Source organism: Sycon ciliatum, chromosome 9, assembly GCF_964019385.1.
Source record: "Sycon ciliatum chromosome 9, ocSycCili1.1, whole genome shotgun sequence".
In the NCBI taxonomy this organism is placed as follows: domain Eukaryota; kingdom Metazoa; phylum Porifera; class Calcarea; order Leucosolenida; family Sycettidae; genus Sycon; species Sycon ciliatum.
Window position 1 is genome coordinate 1,214,655 of NC_088651.1, and position 24,357 is coordinate 1,239,011.

Below are 24,357 nucleotides of genomic sequence, written 5' to 3' on the forward strand. Positions count from 1 at the left end.
CCTGCCTATTATTTTTCGAAACCTAGGTCGAAATTTTTGAGGGGGGGCGCGCGCCCCCCGCGCCCCCCCCTAAACCCGCCACTGGTGTGGGGGCGGATTAACAGCACTTTATGGTACACACACACACACACACACACACACACACACACACACACACACACACACACACACACACACACACATGCACACACACACACACACACACACACACACACACATGCACATGCACACACACACACACACACACACACACACACACACACACATGCACACACACACACACACACACACACACACACACACACACACACACACACACACACACACACACCTCAGACCTGCCCATCTCGGAAACGATGATAGCGAACAGCTATGTTAGACATAGCAACTTGTGCTGGGATTGCGCCATTCAACAGCTTGCAAGGCTGAAGAATTGACCGCCACTATTCAGCCTGGTGTACACCACACAGCTATGAAATGGCTTTTTCTGGCCAGTGAATCCCTACTTTTTGGTTTTATATTTTTTTCCCGCACACACACCACACCACATACTCCGGCATGCACTGGCTGTTGGTAACCACCCAGGAAGACACAGACACACACATCCACAAGCATGCACACGCATACACACACACACACACACACACACACACACACACACACACACACACACACACACACACACACACACACACACAGTCACACATGCACAGAAATGCATACATACACAAATGTCTGAACTCAGAAAACATACACACCCACTTACTTGGGCTGTGTTGGGTGGATGGGTTTGAAAGTATTGTGGATTGGTTAGTACCTGCAGTGATTTCACAAGTATACATACACACAGACACACACACACACACACACACACACACACAGACACACACAGACACAGACAGACAGACACAGACATACACAAATACGCACGCACATACACAAACGCGCACATGCACATGCACACACATACACACACACACAAATACGCACACACATACACTCACACACACACACACACACACACACACACACACATACACAAATACGCACACACATACACTCACACACACACACACACACATACACACACACACATACGCACACACATACACACACACACACACACATACACACACACATACACAAATACGCACACACATACACAGTGACTCAACTGTGCATAGACTGTAATACATGAAACTTTGATAAGAACTGTCTAGGCTACGAGGCTGACTGCCCAGTTCTTCGGCTGCCGGCGACAGTACTTGAAATATCGTGGGTAAACCAGACTAATCACTCCATGTTTCACAAACGCACTCCAAGTCAACTACATACAAGGAAAAGACCGTGTTCTCTTCAACCATGCGCAATATGAAAACCACCAGTGTGAGAGTCATAATATGAAAAACTCTGTGAGCAAGTGTCATGGTCATGCACTACATGTATGTATGTATGTATGCTTTGACCAGTCTGCATTGAATATTGTTTGCCTGATGATTGCACACGGTGCATGAAACTCGGAGTAGCGAAATATTACGAGTGATCCATTGTTTGTTGACATGTGTCATTGCTCCTCCCAAGAAATTGGAGGCTGAGCACTTTTTCTGCAGCTGCAGGCATAGTCTTACTGAGTATGTATGTATGTATGTATGTATGTATGTATGTATGTATGTATGTATGAATGTATGTATGTATGTATGTATGTATGTATGTATGTATGTATGTATGTATGTATGTATGTATGTATGTATGTACTCAATCTGCAGACAGCATGCTGTTTCGTTCTTTTTGAACTCATCAGCGCAGCACAGAGAAAATGAGGCCGAACCTGATAGCAATGAAAATAAAAATTTCCAATCAGGCTCGAACGTACCTTGCCAGAGTGCTCAAACTGACAAGTCAGTGAGCTCTGCATAACGCAAACAGCAAAGGCACTACCCCATGTATGTATGTATGTATGTATGTATGTATGTATGTATGTATGTATGTATGTATGTATGTATGTATGTATGTATGAGTGTATGTATGTATTTTTTTTTTATTTGAATTCGCAAGTGCACACGGGCTGCAAACCCAATTATTACATGGAAGCGAATGTGATAATGAGGTCAATTAAGAAAAAGGGTGGAGGAAGGAGGAGGACGGTAGCAAAGCAACAGGGAGGACAATTCAGGAGCAAAATCAACAATTGCACAAATATAAGAGCACCTGAGACCGAGACATGCGTAGACAAAACAGTATTGTACTTCTCTAGCATAAGTACAGTATGTTCCGGATTATACCTCACTCCATATATACTTACAGTCTCAGGCATGCTCTCCCTTAGTGGTGTATATATCTCCATATACACTTACAGTCTCAGGCATGCTCTCCCTTAGTGGTGTATATATCTCCATATACACTGCTAAGGGAAATTAGCAGTAGTTGTCGGCGAGGAACAAGCCATTAGGTGGTTACACACGGTGAGGTATAAATATATTATAACAAAGGGACCTCGTCACGTCGTGTATATCGAGATATATACACCAGTTATAAAAACCTCGGCTTCGCCTCGGTTTTCATACTGGTGTATATATCTCTATATACACTCGGTTCCTTGTTATAAAATATACGTATAAGCCGTAACCCCCATTTTTTTGCCACGGAATACACACATCTATCCTATTTTATCACCGTTAATTTGATCATCAGAGTACTGTAAGAGCCATTATTCTAACGAGGCGCATATATAACGATTTCCCAAAATTGACTAGTTCACGTGTACCAAAGGTAACGATTCTCACTCATTCTCAACGCTCAATTGGACAGTATATGTATCGATTTCTTTATAACGATTTCTATTTTAACGACAGATTTCTCCTCGTTAGGGTTAGCACTTCGTTATCATGGTTATAGTGGCTTTTACAGTATAAGCCGCACCCCCCCCCCTTATTTTGGGTGAATTTTGAGTATTCAAACAACTCTGGAAAATACGCTAACATCATGATTGTACTGACCATTATCCCGTGCTGTAGCCACCGTCACAGCAATACCATCCCGTGCTGTAGCCACCATCACAGCAATACCTGACAAGAGGAGCAGGCACGGGAGGCCGAGGCCGCTCATGTTGCACCGGTGAGCTCAGCTGTCGACGTCGTTGCGCAGACATCTAGTCGCCACTGCAAAGCCAGCACACGCACATACACACACACACACACACACACACACACACACACACTACTACTACTACTACTACTACTACTACTACAGTCAGACCTCGCTTATCCGGTCCTCTTTTATCCGGATCCCTCACCATCCGGAAGAAAATCGTTGGTTACCGATTTACAGCATATGCCATGCATACATACAGTGTGTGTGTTCGATTATCCGGTTCCCTCGCCTATCCGGATATTTTTTGTGGAAAACGCTTGTGTGCGGTTAAGCGAGGTCTGACTGTACTACTACTATGTACAGCTACCCTATCGATGATAACAATAGACAACCAGAGGACAACACTAAGGAGTTGATGACATGCACGATATGCCGGGTAAAACCTACTGTTAACTGAAAAGTCTAACGAGTCACAAAGTCTAACGTTTTAACAACCTTTTTTTTTCGTTATTTTAGGGAACGTGATCCCGAACCCGGTGTGTAAAGATGCGCATACATCGATGCATGTTCTGGGTGGCCAGGTAGCCGCATCGTTAAACGTTCTGCATGGTATCATGCCAAAATTACAAAAACGTTAAACTTTTCGGTCGTTAAACTTTCCGGTTTTACAGTCAGTCTGATTTCAATTCGGATCCAATTGCAGAGGTTAAGGCTTAATTTGAAATTTGGAAACGGTCATGCACTGTTGCAGGCGGGGTCAAACGGCCTGGATTTTGATGGGTTTTCCCGTTGCAGTGCTTTGGGGGCAAAACCTGGCCGAAATCCTATTCTTGTTAGGGCTTGCCTTTTCTCCAAAAGGACTTCAGAAACATAATTGGAAGAGGATTCCATAGGGGATTGCAGAAACAATTCTAAAAAACTGAAAGTTTGACCCGCTATTGGCGCTAACATGTATGGCCAAAAGCTAGAAGTGCATCGTTTTATGGATGGACTGTAGGCAGTGTCAGATGCTGTGACCGGTGCAGTAGCCCGGGTCGGACAATGCTGGCAGAATTTGGCAATTTTGTCTGGTAGGTCCCATGCATGCTTGCTATGTGGATAAAAAATGGAGCAGAATTCAGGAAGTGCCTGCCATAAGGTTTGTATCATTCTGCCAAGTGCACTGCTTTTCAAGTAGTCTGCCAGTTATTTTTCAGCATTCTCTGTGACAAGAGTTATTGCACAGTGCAGTCCCGGTGGAATCATACAGTATGACATGTATTTCCAGCAGGTAGCAACCCCTCCCCCACCCCCCCCCCCCCTCCACACACTGCAGAGCATTTTCTGGGTTACCATCACACCACTCTAGCGGCGACTACTGACATTGCCGGCCTGACTGGATGCGGACTAGGCATCGGCGGCTAATGCTCGTTTTTTCACAGTATAATGCTTTTGGCAGTGCTCGATATTTCACGGCATAATGCCTGTTATAATGCTCCGTTCACACTATAATGCTAGAGTGATATGTACATTTTCGAGCTATCTTGGGCAAATATGCACATGGAAAAGAAATGTATCCACAATTGGCTCATACTGAGATAAGGAAGTGTAGTTGTATAGGCATGACCACACGAAAACACGCAACTGTCGGAAGAGCGACGCAAGAGTGTCGGTACACTGTCTGTACAAGCCTCTTGTCATGTGAAAAGGCGTGTAAAAAGTCTTGTATTGTACCAAAATAGAACTGATAATGCTTTCTCCAGCCAAAAACATGCCACCTAATGCCGAGCACTGCTACTTCTTCAAAACACCCATATAATGCTAGTTATAAGGCTAGCATTAGCCGCCGATGCCTAATGCGGACTACATGCCCGAACGACGTCCGATCTTCAGGTTTGGCGAGCTTGAAGGTCTTGAAGCTTGAAGGTAGGCTATGCGCAAACACACGTGCCTTTCTTCCATGTAACTAGCAACTCATTCACCTATATCCGGCAATCTAGCACACACATGATTGTAGATACTCACGCACCACAATTGCAATCTGCCCTACTCAGTATTTAGGTCTACGAGGCGTGAATGAGGTGCTAGTTGAGTGGAGGCACTTGCGTTTGTGCTTCATGTACAGTCTTCTAAGATCGTATGGCCTTAAAAGGTTCCCATGATCGTATGACCATAAAAGGCTTCCCCAACCGTAGACCTAAATGCATATCGGCTGAGTAGGCCAAGATATTCCAGTGAAGCGGGTGTTACCATCAGTTTGAGCACTGTCAGGGTGATGATTCACTGACCCAATAATCAGTTTGAGCACTATCAGGGTGATGATTCACTGACCCAATAAAGAAAACACCAGCCCTAGCCACGACAACAGCGGCTACAGCTTGTAGCTCGATACTCCCATTTGCCGGGTTCAACACCATCAGGAGTGGGCCCCACCACCTAGAATATTTCTCCCGCCATGAAGTCACCGTGTCTTGCGGTCTTCCTCCTCTTACTACTGTCTAGCGCTAGTACAGTAAAACCTGTCAAGGCGACCACTCGGGTAAGGCGACCACCTGTCCTAGAAGGCCACTGCAACCAGGACCAAGGGACTCTATTTCTAGTCAAATAACCCTGGGCAAGGCGACCGCCTGGTAACAGAGACCACTTGGAATGTCCCTTGAGCGGTCGTCTCAGACAGGTTTCACTGTACAGCGGATTCACTACCTTTCTGCCACCATGCTAGCAGTAGGCCATGCAGTGTGCAAATTCAAATGTAAAACTTTTCAATGAGAAAGCTGCCAGGCTGACTGACTGGCTTGGCAAGGCCACATGTTTGACAGAACTTTCGCTATCGACTACTGCCACACGCCTCGTCGAGTCTTGTCATTTTTTAAACATGCACACACTGGACACAGCACACAGGGCGTGCAGCTGAGCGACGCCAATCGTCGAGTCTCACCTTTCCTATCCTGTCACCGTCGCAACCACCATCAGCATTCTCCGAGTCGGCCAAAGCTTCCCGCTTGTTTGTATGCTGTGATTTCTCACGACTGAAGCAAGCATTAGTCCGCACACACACCTCCTGATTGTGGTGATTTCGACGATACAAGTACAAGCTTCCTGTTCGGAATGTTTGAAAACGGAGCTCCAAACAAAATCGAAGCTTACGACAACTTGGATAACTTTAAGCAAGAGTTTGTGATGGTTGCACTCCCATCCCAATCGATCCGATAAGGACGATAATGATCTATCCGTAGGATGTTGCACGTGCCCGCGCTGCATGAGGCCTCGAGGATGAACGTTGACCCCTCAAGTCGGCCATATTAGGTCACACAATTCCCTAGGCGGTACGTGCGTAGACGCCTACAACCTTTACATGTACATGCATAATGCACTGCTTTGGTGTAGTACGGCACACACAGATAATAATAATTACTATAGCGTCGTGCGATTGCCTTAAATGGGCATCGCGAGGTGTTTACACCCATAAATGGATTATGGCAATAGTGCCCAATTCCATAATTATATTTTCAGACCACGTGTGCAATGTACAGCACTCTGCATCTGGTATCATGAACAAACGTGTACAAGTCTCATCTTGGCAACAACAACAACAACAACAACAACAACAACAACAACAACAACAACAACAACAACAACAACAACAACAACAACAACAAAACGTGCGTTTTGGATCCAGTTCCAATCAAAAGCAAAGTTCTTTTTTCGGATTGCTTTTCGAAGTTTTTAATGATTGTACGATTCGTACCTAATTGCCTTCTCACGAACATAATCATTGATCGAGTCACAGTAGCCTGCGGAGCTCCGCCATACTACGAGAAGTCATACGTACATGACATGTAGTACCCGTAGACTGTGCGTTTTCAGACCATAGCGGTTCGGTTTCTTATTTTGCTTTACTTGACTGCGTGGATTGCGTCGGTGTTGACACCTTTTCCCGACGAAAGCCCACTGACGCGTCGACGATGGACGTGCGACGCGCGCGGACTCGTACTCCAACGCGCATCTTTCATGTTTCACTACATATGTACAAGCCCAGCCCGCACGCACGCAGAGATCTACCGGATCCGGCGGAGTGCAGTGTTTCTGCTAGTCTTTCCACGTTCTTGACATTATTGCACCGTACAAGCACGCAGCCGGCCAGGGAACATAGGCCTCGCACGCGCAGTTCGAGTAGCATCGGAAACCCTTTCATGACGACAAGACACCCATCCTTGACTCCTTAAACCGGCCTTGCTGGCATGCCATGCCTGGTCAGAAAGCGCCAATCGGTCTTCAAGAAACGAAACAAAAGCTGCTACTACTGTGACTTTCCTGTTTCGAGGCGAGAGCCTTTCAGTGCAGTAAGCACCTACCCAGAGAAGCCAGAAGGAGCCATATAAGGCTTAGCCGAGTGTTGATAAGTAAGCATGGCAGAGTGCTGTCTGGCCAACAATTTTCGTAGGAGCTTTTGGTAACTACACTATCTTGCATACACAAATTGGGTTTATACAAACGTTGAAAAATAGCTTCCAAGACCTTTAACTGCAGACCATACCCGTGACGATCACGGCACAAAACTGTGTTTAAACAGTGAAACAATAATCAGAAGTACGAATTGCAACAATCCGAGTACTTAGCCACAAGATGATAATAAACTGGAGACTTTCTTTTACAAAACTTTACGTACAGGAACTTGACTTGCACCAACCACTGACCAGGCTCTGACTCACTCTCTTAATCACTGGACATCTCACTGTTAGCGGAGTAGGCACCGGTGGATTCTGCTCGAAAAGCAGTGAAATTGGCAGAACCATACAAACCTTATGGCGGGCAATTCCTCGAATTCTGCTCCATTTCTTTATCCACATACCAAACATGCATGAAGCTTTAATACCAGAAAAAGTACCGAATTCTGCCAATTTTTCTGCCGGCATTATCCGCCAGCGGAGTCGTCACGGTCATCATCATCATCGCTATTATCCTGCCTTTTCCAGTGTTCTATTTAGCATCCCTGGTTCTCAATCTATTGATGTTCTTCCTCTCCTTAGACTTAAAATCTCAGATTTTGAGTTTTATCCACTCCCTACACAATTCTCTTTCCATTATTCTATCGGTTTGGTGAGACTCTCATGATAGGTATCCATTTACCTCTGGAGAATCATAAATAAACTAAAAAATTAATCCTCTGCATCACCCGGCCCGAGTCCTCATCCGGATCAACGGTCCCCGCGTCAGTGCCGACCGGATACGGTCCTATTGCCCGTGTCGTCAAGTTCCTTTCAGGTCCCTCCATTTCTTCACGTCCGTTATGTGCATACGTTCTGTTATAGTTTGCGGTTGTTCGTCTTGGTCTGTCAATAGTTGGCTTACTTGGGAGCCTCGGACTAAATAGTAGTCTGTACTTTTGTCGTTGATGTTGGCGCCGCTTCAGCAAGAGGTAAGTCTTGCTGATTCTGTGGCTGTAGCACAGGTGTAGCTGCTGGTGTAACAGTGTTACCTGCTGTTCACACTCCTATCCCCTCTATCCACGGCCCTTCGGCCTAACACCTACCATCCCGCCTATCTAGTTGACACCTTTACATCATATAACCATGTGCAATACGAATAAAGATCATTCTTTTCCTCAACCCGCAGTAGCCGGTTACAGCTGGCGTTTGCATGGTCTGCCACGAGCTCAGCGGCTACACTGCAGCTACACCTAGACCACGGAAAACGCCAGCAGCTACAACTATCCTTTAAAAAAAGTTGTTCAAGTAACGTTTCCTTTGCTTATTGTCGCCGTGCTTGGCCATTACTGTTCTTTGCACTTTGCAAAGAAAAAAACAACATTGCGAATGTGGTTCCATTGCATCAACTTTAAGTGGATCACCCATGTTCCCGTATCCGTTATAACGTGGAACTAAACCTCCCTATTACTACAGTACTCCATGCTTGGCAGCACGGTATTTTACGGGCAAAATAAACTACATGTTACATATCGGTATTAGAGCAAGACTTGATTTATTTATTTATTTTTTATTCCAAGCAATACATGGCTGGGGTAGCCAATGACCACTTTGCGTGGCGATTGCAGGGTTTTTATAGCCAACCATGGCTAACATGGAAAGGAGATAAGAACAATTACAAAGCTTTAAAGACAGTCAGTGCAGGGCGTACATGCTTGTTCGAGTGCTGCGCACATGCCACAGTTCAGTTCAGAAATGCAAATTGCACTCAGCAGCCACCAGTTCGGTCGATAATGGTTGAGCTACTGCAACTCTGCTCCGGGACCGGTGTCCTCGGAGGGCCATAATGGCCGAGCGAAGAAGGGCGAACCCCAACCTGCATCTGATCCATGCCATAGTGATGGAGTAAGGCTCATTCTTCTTGTCGCTGATGATCAGTCCGAGCCGCTTGTAAAGGGCAGTTGCCGCCTTGCCTTGGCCTCCGGTGGCACTGAATACAAGGGGAACAAAGGTGGCATGCTCCACCTCACGAACACGCTCCTCATATTGCCGACGCTTCTCACACTCATGTTTTGCGTATGCGGCGGGGATGGAGTGGACCGAGTTCGAGCGAGCATGAGAGTTGAACACCCGAATATCAAAGAAAGCTCGCTCAAACCGGCCACCCCGCTGGCAGCAACATCCAGCCTGGCACCATCCTCACGGATAGCTGTCCGGTGATGAAATTCTCACCAGATAACGGCTGGAGGCGTGGCTCAATGCTGATATCAAGAGCTGCTGATGTGAGTATGGTAGCGGTCAAGTCCCGCAGCTCGTTGTGCCGCAGAGACGGATAGCCACCTACTGGGCAAGACAAGGCGTGCGGGACAGTAAAGGCAGCTCCACAGACACAGCTCTTTGGGAGGTGGGGCGGAGTCCACCCGTAGCGGAGGCAGACAGCATCTCGAAACGCGCCGTTGTGTAGCGAGAACGGTTCAACCCATGATGCTTGAGTGGTCGACAGGTGAGCCAGTTCGACGCACCCTTTTCAGCCGCAAGATTCATGGACCTCTGCATCCACGCCATCGTACACCTCCTTGGCATGGCGCTGCTTCGTCTTCCTGGCGTCTGCCTTGGCTTTAGCTTTGGCTGCCCTGGTGTTGTCCGCCTCCTCCTGTGGCGGTGTATCCTGGTTCAAAATGCGCTGAACTAAGCTCTCGGTTATGGGAAGGGAGGAAGGAAACTGGTTCACAAGGGATACTGGGGAGACAATCCCCATGCCTGCGTAGCGGCTTGGGAGCGCGAGAACTTGGCATTCCGTGTCTCCGGGCTGGGGATGATCAAGAAGAGCGGGAATAAACGACTCGGAGATGGTGGACTCCAGCTGCTCGAGGTGCGGGGCAACGCCTGGCATTGTGCGGGCGATGAATGACCACTTGTGTCGGAGAACGTTGGTGTACACTGCATAAGCTACTTGAGGCTGGGTGGAGGCCACGGTGGACAACTCACGGATCTCCTCTTGCCATGCCTTCACCTTCGCCAAAGCAAAAGAGGCCCTATACTCGGGTGATCCAAGGGCGGCTCCAAGGTGTCGGTTGCCGACTTTGCTGCGTTAAGGTGATAGCCAAACTCTGGACCTCTCCAATCGATGATGTCCGACCAGGCTCGGAGGCGGGGGATCTTCCCTGCTGCGTTGGCATCATCAGCATACCAGCTTTGCACGGCGTCACTCTCGGCAGCGACTCGGATCAGCGGGATGGTGCCCAACGCGTACATTGCCATGGCCAATGGGTCGCCCTGGGTGGTACCTTCAACTGACATGATGGCCTCGCCATCCACGTAGAGAGCCGCCGGTGAGCGATACGTGTTGATGAAAGCCGGCGCGATTTCCGGACAGAGATGACGGATATTCTGGAGGCATACCTGTCTGTTGAGCGAGTTAAACGCATTGGATGCGTCTGCAAACAGGACTCCCTCCACATCGTTCTGGTCGTAGGCAGTTTGCATGGCGTGGATGGCAGCCTCTATGCCTGACTCTTGCCCTCCACACAGCTGGAGACATCCTGCGGCATTCTCAATGGCCTCACCAACTGTGGAGAGGACGGCCTTTTCCGATGATGCGGCGTAAAATCTCTCCAACACCAATAGGTCGGATTCCAGGCTGCTTATCCAATGCGATCAGTCGGCAGGCAACATAGGCCTCGAGTGCTACGGCCCAGTACGGGGTCCACGTATGACGAAGCGATCCGTCGGGCTGTGGAGGCAAGTGCATCGCAAAGAGCATCAGACGATTTGCTGAAAGAGGTGCAAATCCGTCTCCATCCGCCTGCATCCATGCCAGATAGCCCTGCTGAGCCCTGAGTGTGGAGGGCTGCCTTCCTTATTGCATCTCTGTTGATGGAAGCGAAGCGCACAGGGTGCGGGGCGTCTGGAGGTGTACCAAATGTCACTGCTGTTGCACTGATGGGTCCGGTGTGAGGGTGCTTTGCCTTCAGGATATCCCGGACAGTCTCCGTTCCTACCATTGAGTCGAGGTTTGATCTGGTCTTGGATCTGTTTACTACCTCCTCCCTGCTTGGTACTATTACCAAGAGTAACTGATAAACTGGCGGCTTGGTATACTCTTGCTATAATACCAAGAGTACATTTAATATGTACTCTTGCTATTACCCAGAGTACATTTAATATGTACTCTTGCTATTACCCAGAGTACATTTAATATGTACTCTTGCTATAATACCCAGAGTACATTATTATTATTAGGCCAAACTAGAGAAGGTGTGTGGTTCGACTCACCCGACCGACCGTACAATTTCAGCCCGACCGTAACTTTTTTTCGGCGGGCTGTCGTGTGACTGACGTACGTGGACTGAACACGTCCACGTCTACGTGCTGTGCGGCGTGAGTCTGCGGACGCAGGCGGACTTGACTTGTAGTTGTACTGCAGTGCAGTGCAGTGAGTGGTACGACTGCTGCCTTTGTGCTGGTAGTAGAGTCTACTCGATACGCGTATACAGTGTATTTACATGTACTAAAAAATATATTAAAAAAAAAAAATCCGCCCGCCCGCCCGTAAAAAAAATGTCCATGTTAGTCGAACCACACACCTTCTTTAGTTTGGCCTTATTATTATTATTATTATTTGAAACTCGGATGTTGAGCCATAAATAAATGTGGAAGAGAAAAGGACATATGGATACGAGTTAAGCGGGATTCACAGAAGCTTTTTTGCGATGCGACACGCGATGCGACGCGATCTGCGATGGATGCGTGCGATGCGAACTTGCGAAATACCATTCACAGAAGAAGTCAGCGATGCGACAAAGTTTTGCTGATTTGGGTACGTCACCATGATATTCGCGCGGTTTGACACAACTTGTAAAAATTTAAAGGCAACTCTTGCACCTTTGTACAACTTTGCTGTAGAAAAGGTCAAAATCGTACACCAAATCGCTTGTCGCATCGCATCGCATCGCAAAAGTTGAGCCAAGCTCAACTTCTGCGATGGCATGCGATGGCCCAGTTGCGTCAGTTGCGTGGGGTGCGACATGGCTGCGATTTGGGGTTTTCCCGGTTTCGCGCCTGTCGCATCGCGCGTCGCATCGCAAAAAAGCTTCTGTGAATCCCGCTTTAAGAGTAACTCTCCATCACTGTAACTTTCTTTACTTATCTTTGATATTTATGACCCACCCAAGTTGGGTGGTGTGCTGCTTTGCTGCTTCGAATTGTAGTTAGACCGCTTTGTCAAATATCGTACTGGTCTCGTCATCGTCCAGTAACAATCGACATTCTTTGTTCCGTTGGGACTGTAGCTTTTGCTCGTTTTCGTTGCGCTTGCCTTCCCCTCTTTGGTCTTTTCCATAACCTTGAACCTTCCAAGTTGGAAGGCTGTCGGTTAGCGCTACGGAGATGTGTTGAAGCTAGGTGTCAGGACGTCGAATGTTTCAGTACTCTGTCAGTTTTGTGCCTAGTTATTGCACTTTCTGACTGTATATAGTATCATGTTACAGTGATGGAGAGTTACTCTTAACTCGTATCCATATGTCCTTTTCTCTTCCACAATTATTATTATTATTATTATTACACAGAGGGTGTGCGCCTTAACCTGCAATAGTGCTCAAATGCCCGGAATGGGCAGAGCGTAGTACGCAAGAGGTACACAAAAGGAAGTATATAGGGCTGTTGTCTGATGATTGGTTTTTGCCATGAAACTCTGAGTTACAACAAAAAAACAGCCCTTATACTTCCTTTTGTGTACCTCTTGCGTATTATTATTATTATTAAATTTTTGATAGGGCAATCCCCACAGGCAAGAGTACATAACCCCCCAGAGTGTGCAACTCCCACATACCCTGCTGTCCCGACAGAATTTCAAGTTGACGTCATTATTTATGACGCAATGCTCCTTGCACCAGTGATTTACAACATGTGTACGGGTGTCAACGCATCACACGTTTTTCTTTCCAATAATTTGTACAGGATCGATCGGCTTCGGTCAACCACAGGTTCCGGATTCGTCTGATAATCCGTGTACAGGTCGCATTGCATCATCAAAATGACGTCAACTTGAAATTCTGTCGGGACAGCACCCATAGTGGAGTTGCACACTCTGGGGGGTTATGTACTCTTGCCACAGGCCTAAGGCCTTTTGACAGGGTACCCTAAAAAATGAAGAACAGAATTACGGAAGGTATGCAAGGAAGAACTTGAGCGGACCTCCGCTGGGAGGGCATTCCAGCGGTCAGAGCCAAGGAAAGTGACAGAAAATAAACCATAGCGACGTTTGGCTGTCGGAAGAGCAAGGGAAGAGGACACTTGAGAGCGGGTGCGAGAACTAGTGCAGGTAGAATTAGAGCGGAGACAGAAACAGTTAGCAACAAAGACACTAGCCAGATCATGAAGCGCACGGTACGTTAGAACGTACAGCTTGAATTGGTACCTGACAGACAAGGGAATGATATGGTAGCGGGCAAGAACAAGGGAGACATCAGATAGGCGGGGCATGCAAAATACAATACGCAGCGCTCTATTACTAAGTCGGACAACACGGTCATGGAGGGAGGCAGAAAGGCAGTGAGCAAAGGAATTAGACCCATACTCAAGTATGGACTGAATGGAACAGATGTAGAAAGCCCTCTTAGCATCGATCGTTAAATGGTCTCGGACCTTTCTAAACATTCCTAACTTACAGCCTATTTTACGTTCTAATTGTGCAATGTGAACTCCAAAGGAGAGATGTTCGTCAAGAACTATACCGAGGTATTTCACGTGTGCACTAGGGGTGATGGTGACATCTTCAATCTGAACGTTGACATCGGGGTCAAGAGGTTTCGACTTTGGCCTGAACACAACAAGCTGGGTTTTCGAGGAGTTCAACATAAGACCTCTCGTTGCCAAGAATTCCTTTACTTTGATGATGTCCTCTGTGAGGTCTTTGCATAAGTTCTGGACATTCTTCCCCGCCCTGTATAAAGACACATCATCTGCGTATTGACGGGCTTTGCAGTGTTTGGGCACAGCGGGGAGTTTCCTCACGGACAAGTTAAATAGAAACGGCCCTAAAACAGAGCCTTGTGGAACGCCTCTGTTGCTTGTGTATGGTTGCCGCCCTTGTTGAGTCTTAGTGACCACGCACTGTTGTCTGTTTGTAAGGTAGCTGTGAAACCATTGCAGAGCGACTCCGCCAATACCAATCTCAAGTAGTTCTTGAAGTAACATGTTGTGGTTGACAGTGTCAAAGGCCTTTGACATATCAAGGAAGGCAGCCACTACGTAGTCACCCTTGTCCAAGGCGAGCATCCAATCGTTGGTAACACAAGTCAGCAAGTCTTCGCAGGAGTGGCCTCTGCGGTAGGCGAATTGCTCTGCAGGGAGATGTTGCAGTGCGGGTGGTGCATTCTGGATATAGCGTATGAGTTGATCATGCACTATGTGCTCAAGTAACTTTGACATATGGGGGAGCAGTGAAATTGGTCTGTAGTTGGAGGAGACCGACTTATCACCGCGCTTGTGGATGGGGCGAACATGGGCTGACTTGTACGGAGCTGGGAATTCACCAGACGTCAGAGATTCAGATAACAACTTGGATAGTGAGGGAGCGATCTCATCGTTGATTAACTTGTAAGCAGCAACTGGAACATTGTCTGGTCCGGTGGCTTTACGGCTTTTCATGCGTTGGATGTAGTATTGCACTTCCGGAACACTGACTGATGAAAACTGAGCTAATGAGTATTCAGGTAGAGGGCCGTGGGGCATGCAAGGTGCACTATCAGAAATCGAGGGATCGTTCACGACTTTCGCAAATGTCTTTGTGATGTCGGAGACATTAGCAGCAGGTTCCTGATTTGCTTTAGCTCTGCCAAGTAGATTGTTTATACTACTTTCTTTGGTTTGGCGAACATGATCACAGACGGCAGTACATGTAGTACCATTGGCAGCGCTTCTTCTGCAGAAGGTTTTTTTAAATAGAGAGGTCAAGATGCACGTTACGTCTGACGTGACGCGAAAGATCAGCTCGCGTTATTTGGCTCGCGCGTCGAACAACAACGCAAGTGACCTGCAGCTCACGTCCAACTTTGGAGTTTCACGCCAAATTTGACGTGAAATTGCGCGTCACGTCGGAACTAACGTGCATCTTAACCCTCTCTACTATCCAAAGTGGGTCAAGTTACGTGAGTGTACCTTTTAAAACTGATAAGTTGTTGGAACTTCAGGAAGACACGATATTATTATAGTGAATAGAGTTGAGCAAATGGAAGAGGTTGTCAGACGTGCCACATAGCACAGTAAGCAGTAGCAAATTGAACAAACGGCCGTAGAAGAGAACGGATAACGGAAATGGGGAAAGACGAAAACAAACAAGCAGACACGTACACAAACAACGACACGCCTAAAAAGATCAGGACAAACGAGATGCACACGGCGCAACCTAAGACACAACAGCGCCGCTTATACCGAGCAAGAAAGTAAAGAATGCGGCGAGCTGCGAATCCCGATAAAAAAGCAAACAAACATGCGCTATACACTCGACCAGGGCTATCCGAATCCCGTGAATGCGTGTGCGTCCAGGCAGTGGGCATTGGCAGGGCAGTGCTACTGAAGACTGTGTGTGCATACTCAACAGGTGAACCCGCTTGCAGAATGGCTGAGCTGTAAAAAAAAGAAAAAAAGTCAGGAAGAATTAGAAATTTTTAAAAGACGGGATTTAGGAGGCGGACAATTAATCCTCCATGGAAAATGTTTTTGAAAGTTATCTGACGGATGAAACTGGCGAACTTGTTGCTATATGATCGGGCCGCTTGATGGTTAGAATGCCTGTACTGAGATGCTAAGCCAGAGTGTGTGCGTAATCAGTGCAGCTGAGGGCATCGGCAGAAGTGGGTAGGAAACGAGTACCAGGCAGTCCTGCAATAACGGGAGCCCGTCGAGTATGTCAAGAGGGACAACGGGATGTAAGGATACCAATCTCCAGGGAGTCCTGCAATATTGGCCGTCCGTCGAGTACGTCAAAACCGGGGACGATGTAACGTTCAAGCGACGCTGGCGAGGCCGGAGAGTAAGCCAGGGGACAAGAGCAAAATATTGAGCACTTTGCCTTTAGAGGATTACATCCATACGAATAGGCATCTAAAGTGTTGGATTGTTGTTTATGCGAAAGGTGGGGAAAGGGAGAGGAAGAAGTCAGCAACTAAAATAGTCTTGAAGAAACTAATCGAACGAGCTTTGGGAAGAACACCTACTAATTTTGTGTGTCTTCAAGGATAGACAAGCTCATCATCGCTCCGGACAGGGTACATAATAGTCTTGAAGAAGCTAGTCGAACGAGCTTTGGACGAGCACCTAATTACTCGAATCGCCAAGGATCGGCAAGCTCATCATCGCTCAAGACAGTGTACGGTGTGCCCATCCCGCTGGCCTGAGAGTAGCGGAAAGACGTGTTCCGCGTCAGACTCGGCGACATGGCGCAGTTGTCTCCGCCGCCGGCGAGGATGTAGCTAGAATCACTATGGCAACTGGAGGGCTGCAGGAACGGACGCGGTGTGCCGCTCGGCTCGTCGACGGTGGCTGGCCGCGGCGCCAGCTCCACGGGCTCGGCGTAGGCGTCGAGCTGCGTGTGCGCCACCAGGCGCTGCGTCTCCGCTGCGGCCGTCTCCGGCCAGCTGTGCCGACGCTCCGTCGCCGAAGCCGCAGGCGCAGCCGCATCCTTGGCCGGCGCCAGCGCCAGCAATGAACGATGACGGTCGAAGCCGATGGGACACGCCACGTCAGACACCAGTACGTGGCTCTCGTAGATCGATTCCTCAAAGACGTTTTCGTCCGACACCCGTATGAACTTCATCGTCATGGTGGGCGGGTTCAGCGAAGATTCGCCGCCGGGCAGTTCCGGAGCGGTGCGAGCACGATCGCGCGACAGCTGCGACAGAACGGTGGCTAGCTGTGCGTACGGACTCAGCTCGTCGTCGTCCTCCTCGCCGCACACGGACAGACACGGCGACGGAATGCTGGTGTCTGGCGGCTGCGAGGTAATTGACGAGTACGGAGTGTATTCCGTACTGTGAGTACCGCCTGGGGTGTGGTCTACGGAGGAACGCGGCGACGTGTACGGAGTGGCGTCAACGATGGTCTGCAGGCCCGTGCTTGATTGGAACCGCGCCATGGAGAAACGACTGGCGCTGGTCAGAGACGAGGTGCGACGCAGAGGTCCGCGCGATGCCAACGGCTGCCCGCAGACATCGGTCACCGACTGCACGGGGCTCATGTCGTCGGCGTTCTCCGACGGTTCTTTTGAAGACGACGAGCGGGATAGACCGTGATCGGGCGTTGACCGCATGCTGCTGCGCGAGTTGACTTCGCTCTCGCGATGCGAGCGTGCTTCCGGCGGTGATGCCGATGCGTGGCATGCTCCCCTCTCAGCAGCGGCGCTGCATTCTTCAGCCAAGCATGATGTTGACGGTGCTGACGCCGACACCTGCGAGCCGCCGACTTGCTTCCCTCTGCTTTGCTGCTGCTGGAGCTTCGGTCTTGTCGCGCTGGTGGTGGTGTCGCCCGGAGCTGGGATGTGCCGCGATGCGCCGAGACTGACGTAGCTCGGTTCATGCCCGTTGTCGCCACCGCCATTGCCGACAGAGGGATCCTTGGCGGCGACGGCTGCGGCTGCAGACGCCTGGGCGGGTATTGCCGGAAGCGGAACGTTGTGCTTGGACACGGTTGGCTGCACGGCGCACGGAAACGAGTTGAAGTGCGCCCGGTCCTCGCGCAACTGGCCCTGCAGGTGCGACACAAACGTGTTCTTCTCGCTGAATCCCGAACTGCCCACCGAGGTTGGCCGCGTGAGGATCGAAGGCTCTGCGCCGGATCTCTCCTGCTTCTTAGAGGCGGTTCTTGCCGGTGAATTGTGGCGGATTCGTCCCAGAATCGATCCGATGGAGGTCGAGGAGATGACCTGTTGGGATGTGATGCGTGCCAGTCCGAACGACATGGTGCGATTAATGTGGCTCTGTTTGAGGGAGGCTGTTTTATCGCGAGGTAGTCGCGGCCTTGGGCTGTCGCTCACAGGCGGCGGTGGGCCGGATAGCGACGACAATGACACCTGCTTGCGAGCCAGCATCGGAGACTGCTGCGCCGCGGGATTGGGGGGAGACACGCTGGATAACGAGGACGACGATCTCACGGACGTGGGAGACTGCGCCGCTGCTGCATTGGGCGACGTGTTCGATAGCGACGCGGACGACACCTGGTGATGAAGAGACGCGCCGGACCTAGTCGACGCAGACGACACCTGTCGGTGGAGCGATGTCATGGGCGACTGCAGGTTAGGCGGCGTGTTAGATAGTGACGCGGAGGACATCTGCCGGTGAATGGACGAGGTCGACGACGCTACAGGCATGCTAGGCAGTGAGGCCGAGGACATCTGTCGATTGATGGATGTCCACGACTGAATGGGGGATCCGTTGAGACCGGCGATGCCCATTGGCGCCGGCGACTCATTGCCGCTGTGGGCTTGCTGCTCGCCGTCCAACTGGTCGTTTCGGAATCCGCCACCAAAGAACGACGACGAAGCGGGCAGGCTGGCCGACGGCTGATCCAGCGTTCGCTCACAGCCGGACCTGGTCATGAACAGCTTGCCCAGGCTGGCAATGTTCTTGAACGCTTTGCTGCCGCCACTACCGCCTGCACCTGTGCCAGCCAGTGAGGCCGTAGTGCTGACCCTGGGACTGACTTCCGGCGACCAGTCCTCCATGTACTCACACGCCACGTCCTGCTCCACCGACTTCCTTCCCGCGGAGTACTTCTTCGTCAGTCGCCGTCCCATGTCCAGCGGCCATTGTTTCGCCGCGGACGTTTTCCTCGACGCAGTCGTCTTGACCACGTTGCTATCGTGGCTGGCGTTGTTCTGCTGCTGCTGCTGCTGCTGCTGTTGTCGCTGCATGCTAATGTACTGGGACAGGCTGCCCGAGCAAGTTGAGATTGTACTGGCCCGCACTGATATGGCACGGGCTCGTTCACCCGGAGCGTTTTCCGCGCCGCCATGGGACGCAGCGCTGTCACTGGAGCCCAGGCTGTGCGAGCTGGAAGCGTCCATTAGGCGCTGCAGGCGCGACGGAGCCGAGGGAAGCCTCGGGCGGGCGTCAAGCACCGAGGCAGTATCCTCTGTGCTACTGCTCGTTGTGCACACACCACCATTGCAGTCGATGGAGCTGCGCTGGAGGCTGAACACTGTCCGCGGCCCCATTTCCGCCACGCTCGTCTTTGTGAATAGCGTCGAGTTTAAGCTGTGGCTGCGAGGTCGCGCGGACACCCCAGCCAGCGCTCTGTCCACCAGCAACGGGTCATCCGCGTTCCCACCACCATCGCCGGACTGGACGACGAAAGAGAGTCGTCCCTTGGGGCGTCTGAACGCCGGTGGCACGACGTCGTCTTGCGGTGCATGGTCGGCCGGTGATGCGGTGGCTATCGAGGCGCTCTGCTGCAGGAAATCCAGCTCCGGCGCGGCCTTGTCCATTGACACGCTGTTAGCAATACAACAAGCACACAGGCACACGCAATGAGCACAACAAACATTATCTCTTATTGGTGATGGTGCCATTGTGAGAATAAAGAATTCAAAAAAATTCAAAAAACATTAGGGCTGAAACGATCATTCAGTAACTCCTAACGATCAACAAATATCATTAACGATCGATATATTTGAAACTCGGATGTTGAGCCATAAATAAATGTAGAAAAGAAAAGGACATATGGATACGAGTTAAGAGTAACTCTCCATCACTGTAACTGGATACTATATACAGTCAGAAAGTGCAATAACTAGGCACAAAACTGCCTTCCCCTCTTTGGTCTTTCCATAACCTTGAACCTTCCAAGTTGGAAGGCTGTCGGTTAGCGCTACGGAGATGTGTTGAAGCTAGGTGTCAGGACGTCGAATGTCTCAGTACTCTGTCAGTTTTGTGCCTAGTTATTGCACTTTCTGACTGTATATAGTATCCAGTTACAGTGATGGAGAGTTACTCTTAACTCGTATCCATAGATCGATATATTGGTTATCGATTCTTGACAGCTCTATCGATCACCAGTTTATGAAGAAATTCCATGATACCTTTGCTATGTTAGAAATTTGTGGCACCGCACTGTTGACATCTGTAGATAGCTGGCTGGTTTTATCAACACGAACTACTCAAGTAGAGAGCTTCATGTTGTTGCTAGAGCGAAGAATCTTGTCATCACCCTCTGGCAACTGCTCTCATCTCCGACTTCTCCCACGAAAGAACCAAAAAGGCAAAGTCTTCTCTCCCGATCTCTTTCAAAGACACAAATCAATTTTACTGCACTTGAAAGTACATGATTGTAACCACTATCGGATGGAGTGCAAGGGCTAGAATACTGTCACTAATATGCATGCATAAAAAATCGTTAGCACTCGTTTTGAACACTAACGATTATCGATTGCACTCTTAACGATCGATATGCGAGTTATCGGTATAATCGTTTCAGCCCTAAAAAACATGCACGCACACATACACGTAATGAGCACAATAAACATGCATGCAAGGACACGCAAGCACGTGTGTGCATTGAGCACGAAAAACAAGTATTCATGGGAGAAAGGAGGGTCAGGGGATGGTTCCCGGGTCGCTGATTAGTTTTCAAAAGCGAATGATTTACTCAAATTTCAGAAATTTTAGGTGCTCAATATTTTCGGTATGAGGGCAAAAGGCCAGGTTAGGTGAAAAGAAATTTTCGGTACAGAGCAGCAGTTCCCTATTGGATTATGTGTGTTAGTGTTTGTTCGGTGTATTGAAATTTTAGGTATGAAACAGATGCACCGAAAGCACCGAAAATAAAAGTACACCGAAAATTTGTGAAATCACAGTACCGCAAAATCCCGCCAGAGCACCCCGTCTCTCCTATGCGCCGCTCCCTGGCTTCTTGTCAGGGAAGTGGTTGATTGTATCCTCGTATGACCCTGTGATGCCGTACTGTACTGCAGACGTGTGCTCGACCCGGTGAGAAATGTACGCCACAGTTCCCTCCCTCTTGACCAGGATTGCACAAGCCCTGGGTTTTGATGGGTGTGTACGACTTCCTGCTCTTGACCTTTGGTCGGTGTACGAGATGCACGCACAGTCTTCGTATGGTATGGGAGCACCTTTTCAAGTACTACTGAATGCCGCAAGTAGACTCGCCCATCCGCCCCTCCTCACATGGACCTACTCGAAGGGTCGCGGAAGTATAGGGGTGCTCTGGCGAGATGTTACTCTAGTAGTTTTCAGCCTCCACCAACCCACCACCCGCCATTTTGCAAGTATTTACTATTTGGCAAGATACTGATTTCAGTATACAACACCGTCGGCCATAAGGTAGTATTCAGACTCCACCAACCCACCACCCGCCATTTTGCAAGTATTTACTATTTGGCAAGATACTGATTTCAGTATACAACACCTTCGGCCATAAGGTAGTATTCAGACTCCACCAACCCACCACCCGCCATTTTGCAAGTATTTACTATTTGGCAAGATACTGATTTCAGTATACAACACCGTCGGCCATAAGGTAGTATTCAGACTCCACCAACCCACCACCCGCCATTTTGCAAGTATTTACTATTTGGCAAGATACTGATTTCAGTATACAACACCGTCGGCCATAAGGTAGTATTCCGCCATTTTGCAAGTATTTACTATTTGGCAAGATACTGATTTCAGTATACAACACCTTCGGGCATAAGGTAGTATTCAGACTCCACCAACCCACCACCCGCCATTTTGCAAGTATTTACTATTTGGCAAGATACTGATTTCAGTATACAACACCGTCGGCCATAAGGTAGTATTCAGACTCCACCAACCCACCACCCGCCATTTTGCAAGTATTTACTATTTGGCAAGATACTGATTTCAGTATACAACACCGTCGGCCATAAGGTAGTATTCAGACTCCACCAACCCGCCACCCGCCATTTTGCAAGTATTTACCATTTGGCAAGATACTGATTTCAGTATACAACACCGTCGGCCATAAGGTAGTATTCAGACTCCACCAACCCACCACCCGCCATTTTGCAAGTATTTACTATTTGGCAAGATACTGATTTCAGTATACAACACCTTCGGGCATAAGGTAGTATTCAGACTCCACCAACCCACCACCCGCCATTTTGCAAGTATTTACTATTTGGCAAGATACTGATTTCAGTATACAACACCGTCGGCCATAAGGTAGTATTCAGACTCCACCAACCCACCACCCGCCATTTTGCAAGTATTTACTATTTGGCAAGATACTGATTTCAGTATACAACAACGTCGGCCATAAGGTAGTATTCAGACTCCACCAACCCACCACCCGCCATTTTGCAAGTATTTACTATTTGGCAAGATACTGATTTCAGTATACAACACCGTCGGCCATAAGGTAGTATTCAGACTCCACCAACCCGCCACCCGCCATTTTGCAAGTATTTACTATTTGGCAAGATACTGTAAAACGACAAACTTTCGCGGCGGCTAAATTTAGCGTTTTGGCAAACTGGACCAGTTAGCGGCGATTAATTTTAGCGATTTTACCTTCCACTGAAAATCTTCAAGAATGTTATTTTACGAAGTCTTGGAGTGCTGGGACGCAGAGCGCACGAAGAATGAGAGAAGAAATCAAAGAATGAAAGAATGAATCAAGGAATCAAAGATAATCATAAGGTGAGTACTAGTACTGCAAGAAAGGATGGCGTTTTCGAAGAGGGATCATCGGAAGGCTTTCTCTTCGAACTGCTGAGCCACTGCGATACTAATGGCGATAAACTTCAGAAGACTTCTTCGCGCAGTACAACACTAAAATCTGCGCAACAGCAAGCTGGCCAAACACTCTCCACAACACTGAGACATTCTCCAGTCGATCGTTTTATTCTCTTCTACAATTCTGTTCAAGTCGCCGTACTCCAACGACAACTTGGAAGACTAGTGTTGGTACGTAACTTTCAACAGCTGCGCGCTTTGGACTTTAGCCGTGCAAGCATCGATCAGCGCTAGTCCAGAGTCTGTGCAGTGCATGTACAGACAGTGCACGATCGATCATCGACGCATCGCGTAGTACATGATTGTACAAATTTCTTATTCGCGTGTCAAACTTTCGCGATTCGGCTCTGCTCGCGAAAGTCGCGAAAGTAAATCGCTCGCGAAAGTTTGTCGTTTTACAGTACTGATTTCAGTATTCAACACCGTCGGCCATAAGGTAGTATTCAGACTCCACCAACCCACCTGCGTGTTAGGGGCCGTCCAAGGTTACCAATAGAATTTTCAAAACGAAAGGTTTTCGTTTGGGGGTGGGTGGGTTTGAAGGAGTTTCGTTTTGAAAATAATTATTGAATGCAGATGGAGAATGCCCAGGTACATGTGGGTGTCGAAAATTAACATCAATATTTTATTTTAATTCATTTTACCTGCAGAAAAGGTAGGTGGGTGGGTGGGTGCTGAAAAATACTAAAACTTTTCGTTTTGCGAAAACTATTGGTAACCCCGGACGGCCCCTTATGAATGAAATAAAGTTTTAGTAAATTACTGTAAAAGGGGGAAAGACAAAATGTGACGAGACATGACTAACCACGAGTCAAAACTAGTGACATTTTGTCCTTCTCCTTTTTACTATAAGTAAATTACTGATTCCATTAATTATATAAAAATTGAAGAAACACATGAGAACGAGTTATGCAGTAACTATCCAAGACTGTAACAAGATGATAAACGGTCAGGAAGTGTGATAATAAGACACAAAACTGACAGGCTACTGAGACAGTGGTGGATAGTTGCTGCATAACTCGTTCTCATGAGATTCTTCTCTTTTTTACATTTTATTACTGGCTCAGTATCCAAGTTCAATTACTTACTTT

General features: G+C 48.5%; 1 protein-coding gene across 1 annotated transcript in view; it reads right to left on the minus strand.

Annotated features, from left to right (window-relative positions):
* Nucleotides 1–15,693: 15,693 nt before the first annotated feature.
* LOC135825013 (mucin-2-like) overlaps nt 15,694–24,357 on the minus strand; it is an 18,428-nt gene continuing 9,764 nt past the window's right edge. The window contains exon 4 of the mRNA XM_065337746.1: nt 15,694–19,984. Within this exon, the coding sequence (XP_065193818.1) occupies nt 16,819–19,984 (3,166 nt within the window). The 3' untranslated portion in view covers nt 15,694–16,818. The remainder of the gene's footprint in view (nt 19,985–24,357) is intronic.